This window comes from Carassius carassius, chromosome 18 (assembly GCF_963082965.1).
Source record: "Carassius carassius chromosome 18, fCarCar2.1, whole genome shotgun sequence".
Taxonomy (NCBI): Eukaryota; Metazoa; Chordata; class Actinopteri; order Cypriniformes; family Cyprinidae; genus Carassius; species Carassius carassius.
In genome coordinates this window covers 972,724-982,500 of record NC_081772.1, presented here as the reverse complement: position 1 = coordinate 982,500, position 9,777 = coordinate 972,724, and the positions used below count along the sequence as shown (strand labels likewise).

Genomic DNA, 9,777 nt, shown 5'->3' with positions numbered 1-9,777 from the left:
GTCTTTCATTTATGAGGAAACTAAACATTTCCCCGGACATAATGTACATGAGATTCATACTTGTTCATCATACAATCATACATGCTGTAAATGTTGGCTTTAAAAGGATCAAATCATCCATAAACAGGGAACATTAGTCTCTCAATGACTCGATCAAGCACATCATCATCGTTCACATATTTAAATATATATATATAAACATAAATACAGCACCCTCAACTAATATAAATACTCTCTGTAAATATGAGCGAAATGTTTTTTTAGCCGTGAAAAAATAAGTAAATTATTTTTGATATTTCATTCAAACAAAAATTCTAAATTCTAACCTTTCGTTGAAGTAAAATAATGAAAATTGGGTGGGGAATAATAAATTAATTAATTCATATATATATATATATATATATATATATATATATATGTATACTGTATATGTGTGTGTATAAATAAAAAACATTTTAGTTACTTGACAAAATAAACATTAACCTTAAATGAAATAGAATATAAGAAATAAGAAAGAATAAAGCTATATAGTCATATAATTAATAATTTATTTATATATATATATAAATCAGAAAACAGTAAAAATGTCAAAAACACACAACAAAATTGCTAAAGCTAACAAAATGGAAAAATTTTTTTAAATTAAAATAAACAAAAACTATCATAGTATATCAGTGTTACTAAAATAACCCTCATAAATTTGTAAAAAAAAAAAAAAAAAAAAAATATATATATATATATAATTATTTATATATCATTTAAAAAATATAAGAAGTGTTTTCTGGATGTCTTCACACACAGGTGGTTATCATGAGAGACTACAGACATAGAAACGTGGTGGAGATGTTCAGGAGTGCTCTGGTGGGTGAAGAGCTGTGGGTCATCATGGAGTACCTGCAGGGCGGCGCTCTCACCAACATCGTCTCAGAAACCAGGTCAGAAACACTTTTTAACAAATAATGGACACGGATGATCATGCTGATGTCGTTCAGACAGTGTAGTATCCTGTGAAGACATCCTCTGATGTTCTTCTGATGGTATGGTAAAAACCTTCACTAAAGCACGAACAACTCGCTCATGTACGGAAAGAGTTACATAACAAGCTGGAAACTGGTTTGATTTGACACGGTTTGCACAGCAGCTCTTTGTTGATGTTCACACATTCTTCATTCTAAACCTCTTCCATCCTCGACTGCAGACTTTGTGTAATAGTTCATGCAATACTTTATGCAAGAAATTGAAATGCAATGCATTAGATGAACATTCACAATCCCAATAAACATGCACTAGTGTGTGTTCCAAAGTTTGCGGTCAGGAATGCTTTTTAATTGAATGCATTTATTTGATCACAAATACAGTAAAAATTGTGAAATATTATTACAATTTAAAAAATATGTTTTCCATGTGAATATTTATTAACATGTACTTTATTTCTGTGATGCTCCGCTGTATTTTCAGCATCATTCCTCCAGTCTTCAGTGTCACATGATCTTCAGAAATCATGAAAATATGATGATTTACTGCTGGAGAAACATTTCTGATTATTATGTTTTTGTGGAAACTGTCATGCATTTAATTTTTCAGAATTCACAGATGAATAGAAAGTTCAAAAGAACAGCATTTATTTGAAATATATATTTTTAGATACATTTAATGCATCCTCAATTACTAAAAGTTTTCATTTTATTTTTTTAAAAATCACAATGATCCATACTTTTGAACAGTAGTGCACTAAACATGCATTAGAGGGAGCGATGGAGGTGTGTTAGCATTCTTGATAAATATAAAGAGGCACAGCCCGTGTTTATCTTTCATTGTGTGTGTGTGTGTGTGTGTGTGTGTGTTTAGGCTAACAGAGGAGCAGATTGCTACAGTGTGTGAAGCTGTTCTTCAGGCTCTGTGTTATCTTCACGCACAGGGCGTCATACACAGAGACATCAAGAGCGACTCTATCTTACTCACGCTGGACGGCCGGGTGAGACACACTGTTTAATTGTGAAAAGAAGCATGAACTGCATAGACTTGACAATACTGTATATCAAATTATTAACATGAATTAGGCCAGGGTTTTTACGTGTCTTCTGATGTTTAAGAACGTACTTTCCACACTGTAAAGAATTTTTTTTTGAAGTTGTAAATAAAACAAAATACTACAATAATTAGCAATGTTTGAGAGAAAATTGTTTCTACACCAGTTTGGTTTTTCCCCTGTATACCACGGTTACATTTAAAAAGAAAAAAAAAGTTTTCTTTATCCGCAATAAAATAAATCATAGACCAAACTAAACTCAAATATTTTGTAAAAATTAAACTTATTTTATTTCAGTCCACTGCAGAGGCAATTTAAATGAAAATAGAATATATAAAAATAAAAACTACATAAAAATATTTTAAAAGAAATAAAGTAATAAAATGACAACAACTTTATCTAAAATGAAAATGAAAACTGATCATATAAAACAAAAACTAAATAGAAAAATTTAAAAAACTCAAAAACGAAATTAAAATGAAAAAAGATCATATAAAAAATTGAAATGTATAAAAATATTTTATATTAATATTAATATTTTGTTACACAGATTTTACCCAGCTAAAGTGTTTTTGAAAAGGTTTGAATCAGACATAGATACAAGCTGATGTTTTTGTGGAGAACCTAATGAAACTGATCTACATATCGTTTGGGATTGTCCTCTCACACAGCTATTTTGGAATGAATTCTCTAATGTTATCTATCGCAGTGTGCTACAGGGTTTCTCTCTGCTTTTTAAGGATGTACTGTTTGGCTTCTTTGATATTAAAAAAGACAAAATTAATGTATATTTCATTATTAACTATTATGACTTCTTGCAAAATGTCATATTCACCGCAGTAAATCCACTCATCAAAATCCTTTATATAAAGTTGTTCAACAGTATATCCAAACTATTTAATCTTCCAAAAATCTTAAGGCTGTTAAAAATGTTGAATCTTTTCAATGCTATTTAATCTTTTTAATTTATTTTGTTAAAGCTTTCGTTTAGTATTATTTATTTTTATGTTTACATACGTCTGTAAATGGTGCTTTGCATGTGATGCCACTTCTTTGTATGCAATATTGACATTACCTATCTGTACTTTTATCTTTGGTACCTTGGCATTAATAAAAAAGAACTAATCAATTCTCTTTCCGGCTCCCACTGCATTGACAGAAACAGGTGAACTAGACTAATTTCAGTACAGAAACAATAGAATAATGCGCATGCGCGACTGAACGAATCACTCCCCGAGACGACTCATTCTTCCCGACTCACATGAAAGATTCGTTCAAAATGACCGAATCGTTCAAGAACGAGCGTCACTAACTGGCATCAGACAAGAACACCAAAGTGAAACACACACGCTTGTAATCCGTTTTTTTTTTTAGCACAAATTTGAAAATCGGAAAACGAAGCTTTATCCGTTTTTTCATTTTGGTTTTGGAAACAGATTTAAAAAAAACAAGTCGTTTTTTTATTTTTCCATTTTTTGTTTCAATTAGAAAAACGAAAGAACGAATGATACACGGATTTTATAGCAATATAAAAAACTAAAAAAACAATCACAACTAAATTACTAAAACTTTGACTAAAGTTAAAATGAAAACAGAAATTAATAAAATTACAATTATATAGAAATAAAAAACTAATAAAAATAAAAACACAGTAAAATTACTAAAACTAACTAAATTTAAAATGAAAATGGATAATAAAAAAATAAAAATGAGACCGAATATAAAAATCTAATAAAATTAATCACTGTTAAATTACTAAAATTTTAACTAAAGTTAAAATGAAAACAGAAAAATATTAAACTTACAATTATGTAGAAATTTTTTAAAAGAACCAAAAACTAATAAAAATAAAAACACTCAAACTAACTTGAATTAAAATGAAAAATATAAACTATTTAGAACAGTTTGAAAAGAAACAAAACTAATAAAAAAGACAAAAGCACAACATAATTACTAAAACTAACTAAACTTAAAATGAAAACAGAAAATATAAAAATCACAATAATATAGAAGTTTTAAAAGAACCAAAAACGAATAAAAATAAAAACACAATAAAATTACTAAAACTAAACTTAAAATGAAAATGGATATTATAAAAAATAAAAATGAGACAGAAATATAAAAAAATAATCAAATAAAGTTTAAATGAAAGCAGAAAATATATAAATTTCAATTATATAGAAATGTTTTAATAGAAACAACAACTAATAAAAAAGACAAAGACATAACAAAATTACTAAAACTAACTAAAATGAGATGAAAAAAAATAAAAAATAAAAATAATCACAGCTAAATTACTTAAACTTTAAACTTAAAATGAAAACAGAAAATATAAAAATCAAATCTATTTAGAAATACTTTAAAGGAAAAACAAAAACTAATATAAAAATGACAAAAACGCACACCAAACGTACTAAATCTGGAAAATGGAAAATATAGTAGATGCTTTTATTGCAGTAGACGTGTATGAATTAGAAATGCGACTGGTTTTAGTTTTAGGAAGCAGGATTGATGTGTCGTCTCGTTCTCTGTTTTACAGGTCAAACTGTCCGACTTTGGATTCTGTGCTCAGATCAGCAAAGACATCCCGAAGAGGAAGTCGTTAGTCGGGACTCCGTACTGGATGGCGCCCGAAGTGGTTTCAAAGAAGCTGTACGGCACCGAGGTGAACGAACCACATCCATCATGCATGCAAAGAAAAAACAAATGTAACCTTTAATTTAATCAGATCACATATATGATGAAGTTAACAGATATTTGAATAAACTAAGTTGCTCGAGGCATGTCACACTTGGAGGAAACTCAGATGGTGCATGCATTCAATGTAAGTAGGGAAGTAGGATAAATAGCTTTATTTTAAATGATATTTATTCCAAATTATACACATACATATGCGAGAAATACAGTTTTATACTAAAATCTATATGCATATGATTTATAATGCTAATTTCTGTCCAACAGGTTTATTAAATGTAGACCTAAAAGTGCTAACAAAATAGGCAAAGACACTTTTAATATTCACTTTAAATGGATGCATGACGGAATTCAATATTTGGCCCTAATGTAGAGAATATTATTTTTTTTAGGAGTTTTAATCATTTTATTTAAGTTTATGGGACAGAATAATATAATAAAGATGCCACAGTTTGATTCTGGTTCATGTCACACCAAATGTTTATATGATTTAATTCTGTGATTAAGGCCTTTTAATGGAAAGAATGGGAGTCAATAAATGATATTTGAATAGAGATGAAGCTGTTAAACTCTGTAAAGTCGTTTTTGAAATCTCAACATGTTCTTCTAAGAACATTTTGCTAACGTTCCCATTTTGTTGTGAAAATGTTATTTCCGAAGGTTAAAAACTTCCCGTTTTTAGAGTGTTTGAAATCTTTAGTTTTTATTGCAAGTGATACAGGGAACATTCCATTTTAGAATTCTGGCAAATATTACGGGAAAGGTTAGTTTCGAATGTTCTCTGACAGAAATGGTTACATTTAAAAAACTGCTAAATGAAATTCCAAAAGAGAAACATTCTATGAATGATGTGGAGATGTGAAAATATAATAATAATAAACAACAGGTCTGCATGCAGGCAAGATCAAAAACACTTTGATTTACCTATAATATGCATTTAATTTAATGTTATTTCTCAACGACTCTCGAAGGATTTGTTGAAAGATTCATGAGTGGTTTTTGCAGGATTTCCATGCAGAACGAATACGGGGCATTATGCAAATGTGGTAACTTGTGACGTGGGAACTTCACAGAAATGGGATTCGATTTTTGAACGAATCACAGCCGATTCTTTTTTTATTTTATTTTTGAGAGACAAAAACTTTATTTATCGTGCACTTCCAGCTTTACGATTTTGCAAATCGTTTACATTCACAAAGCTGCATTATACACTGCATAAAAAATAATTTTCAAAAATCCATGTTGGGGCAATTATTTTTTTTTTGATCATATAAACATTGATGGAACATTACATTGTATCATTTTTGGAAGATTAATGGAATGCAACTTTTGAATGTTCTGAAACAATAAAATAAAATAAAAACATTAGACAAACAACAGAATAAAGCAAAATTACAACTTTAAAATCAAAACTGATAATATAAAATAAAAACTATATAGAAATATACAAAAACATAACTTAAAAATAAACACAAACTAAATTACAAAAACTTTAACTGAAATTAAAATCAAAACTGAAAATAAAAAACTATATAGAAATATTCTAAAATACACAAAATCTAATAAAAATAAACAACAGTTACTAAAACTTAAACTAAAATAAAAAATAAAAACTATATAGAAATATTTTAAAATGAACAACAAAAAATAAAAAAAAACAAAGACACAACAAAATTACTAAAACAATTAAAAAGGATAATATTAAAAATAAACTAATTCCAATTTTTTTACTAAAATTAAAACAGAAAATATAAACATTACATTATATAGAAATGTTTTTGAAGAAACAAAAACTGTAATAAAAAATAATAATAATTACAAAAACTAACAACGGCAGGCATTATGCAAATGTGGTAAGTTGTGATGTGGGAACTTCACAGAAAGTTTTATAAACAGTTTAAACAACTCATTTAAGCGACTCAGAGTCAATTCTTTCTTTTGAGAGATAATAACTTTATGTATTGTGCACTTCCAGCTTTACATTTTTGCAGATCATTTAAATTCATAAATCGGCTGCATTAACACACTGCATCAAGAATCCATGTGGGGCACTTTTTTTTTTAAGTGATACAAACGTTAAGGGAACATTCCATTGTATCATTTTCAAGATTATGGGAATGTAACGTTTGAATGTTCTCTTAACATTCTGAAACAAGTAATAACATAAAAAAAAAAAAAGTAATACAGACATCCGAATAAAACTTTTCAGAAAAAAACAATCCGTGAACGACCATGGGATGTGAATAACATTTTTGTGCTTCAAGGCAATGTTCTGAGAGTGTTCCCTGTTATCTGGATTGTTACTGGAGGTATTTTAGTCTCAACAGATACTGGAAAGACACAATCTCCTACACCTAAAACAAATGCACCGCATCAGTGATGATAAATGCTGGCAAAACTGATTTGAAATCACACTCATATAGACATACACTTCTATTTCTATTGCCTTCCAACTTCTTCCTGCTGTGCAATATATCCTGTTTTTGTGTCTGCTATGTTGACCTTTTGTTTGTATCAGCTGTTATGACATGCATAATGAAAACCAATTATTTAATTTATAGGTTGTAATAGTTTTAGTTTTGGTTTCTTTGTACTTTTCTCAGGCTTACAGTACAATGCAAGTGTTTGGCAGAGATCCTGATTTCTGCTGAAGTGAAAGATCATGATGTTTTGTGGTGATTGTAGGTGGACATGTGGTCTCTGGGGATCATGGTGGTGGAGATGATCGATGGAGAACCTCCGAATTTCAGCGAGACACCGATAGAAGCGATGAAGAGACTGCGAGACGAGCCTGAGCCGACCGCAAGAAACATCAGCAAGGTGAAACCAGCAGAACATCAACAGAGGAGCTCAGTCAACTAACTGAAAACAAAACTAGAAAAGAAAAACTGCCAAGGAAATAAAAATGAATACAAACTAGATAGACATGAAAAGAAAAACTACAAAAAATGACAAAAAACATACAACAAAATGAGAAAACTTTAACTAAAATTAAAATGAAAGCTGAATATATAAAAACTAAATATGAATAAAAACTATATGTAATCCAGTCATACTTAAATAACACTGAATGTGAAATCATAACATGCATATACAGTTTTTTGCACATTTAAATCAGTGCTGTTATTGTGCACTAAAACTATTTAAATAAATATTAATTATTGATTGAAATAAAGCTGAAATGAAATAAAATACAAATATTAGATGAAACACTCTAAAAAATGATACAAGTTTAAAACCTTAAACAGATAAATAAATACAAAAATAAAGCTAAATAGAACTTTATAAACATGGCAAAAGCAAATACAATTGCTAATAATAAAATAGTTTAAAAATACTAATACAAATCTAAAATATAAAGATAAAAGCCTATTCAAAATAATAACAAATGCTGTAAATAGAATATAAATAGTACTAAAACAAGTATAATACAAGTATATATTGTAAAACATAAAAATACAAATGACAAAAACATTACAAAACAGTAAAATTACTAAACTTAAAACTGTAAAAAATAAAAGCTAAAATAAATGCATAATATAATTATAAAATAGTAAAACAGTTAATAAAAATACTATAAATAGTTTATAAACAATAAAATAATATAACATAAAACACTTAATGTAAAAAATGAATATGATAAATGTTTAAAAGTATTACATTTACTAAACTGAAAAATAAATTGGAAATAGCTAAATAGAAATATAAAAATGACAAAAGCATGACAAAATTATAAAATTACTAAACTTAGAATTTTACAAATAAAAGCTAATACACACACACACACACACACACACACATATATACCAAAACGAACAGCTATTTCAAAAATAATAGCAAATACTGTTGTAAATAATAGTAAAATAAGACTGATTTCATGCATACATTAAATTAAATAGAATCACTTTACTTTTTAACTTTTATTATGTCCTTATGGTGTTTGACATTAAATTCTCATGGATAATAATGCTAATAATCCTGTGATCAGATCTCTCCGGTCCTGAGGGACTTTCTGGACTCGATGTTGACCCGTGATCCTCTGGAGCGAGCGAGCGCCGGAGATCTGCTCCAGCATCCCTTCATGCTGCAGGCCACTTCTCCTCGCTGTCTGGTGCCTCTAGTGGAGCAGCACCGCAAACACATGTCCCACTGCTGACCTACGAGTCCCACATTAGCACTTTTGACTGTGAATGTTCCTGATCTACTGAAACACTGAGCTGGACTGCTGACCTTCCCTCTGGAGACTCGCAGGAACAATTCATCCCAAACCCATCATTCTGTCGGCATCCATTCAGCTTATTCTAATGCATTTGCACAGAAACTTTGACATTACGTGTTGTGTGTAATATAGACTGAGCTGCTGGGTTTATTAAAGCCATCTGATGATTGTTCACAATATGCTGCAGGACAATGAATTAAAAGGTCATTTTGTCCTTATTTCTCGCAATTCTGAAAAAAAAAAACATAATTGTGAAATGTTAACTTACAATTGCAAAACAATAAAAAAAGGTAATTCTAAGAAAAGTCAGAATTGTGAGATATATACTCAGAATTACAATAAAAAAATGGAATTGTGAGAAATAAAGTCAGAATTCTGTTTAAAAAAAAAATGTCAGAATTGCAGGAAAAAAATTGGAATTCCGAAAAGTGAATTTAGAATTGTTGGGGAAAAAAGTCAGAAGTGCAAGAAAAAAAATAGAATTGTGAGATATAACATTAGAATTGCCCAAAAAAGGACTGTGAGGAAAACAAAGTGGAATTGTGAGATTTAAACTCAGAATTGCAAAATAAAATAAAAAAATGAATTCCAAGATATAAAGTCATTATTGCAAATATATATATATATCATTAATAATTGGGAAATATAAAGTAAAAATTGCAAGAATAAAATTAGAATTTTGAGATATAGTCAGAATTATGGGGGAAAAAAATTATTGTAAGATACAAAGTCAGAATTGCGATATATTAACACTAAACTCTGAACTAACTTTATTTTTTATCCCCTGGCAGAAATAAGTGACCATAGCGATGAAACCAGAAACATTATTTATAAA

The 9,777-nt window shown here is 28.9% G+C and overlaps 1 protein-coding gene across 1 annotated transcript in view; it reads left to right on the top strand.

Annotated features, from left to right (window-relative positions):
- Positions 1-9,238, top strand: part of LOC132092846 (serine/threonine-protein kinase PAK 6-like) — a 14,657-nt gene extending 5,419 nt beyond the window's left edge. Inside the window, exons 4-8 of the mRNA XM_059499279.1 lie at positions 802-935; positions 1,849-1,975; positions 4,569-4,694; positions 7,409-7,543; positions 8,712-9,238. Of these exons, the coding sequence (XP_059355262.1) occupies positions 802-935; positions 1,849-1,975; positions 4,569-4,694; positions 7,409-7,543; positions 8,712-8,879 (690 nt within the window). The 3' untranslated portion in view covers positions 8,880-9,238. The remainder of the gene's footprint in view (positions 1-801; positions 936-1,848; positions 1,976-4,568; positions 4,695-7,408; positions 7,544-8,711) is intronic.
- Positions 9,239-9,777: the final 539 nt, after the last annotated feature.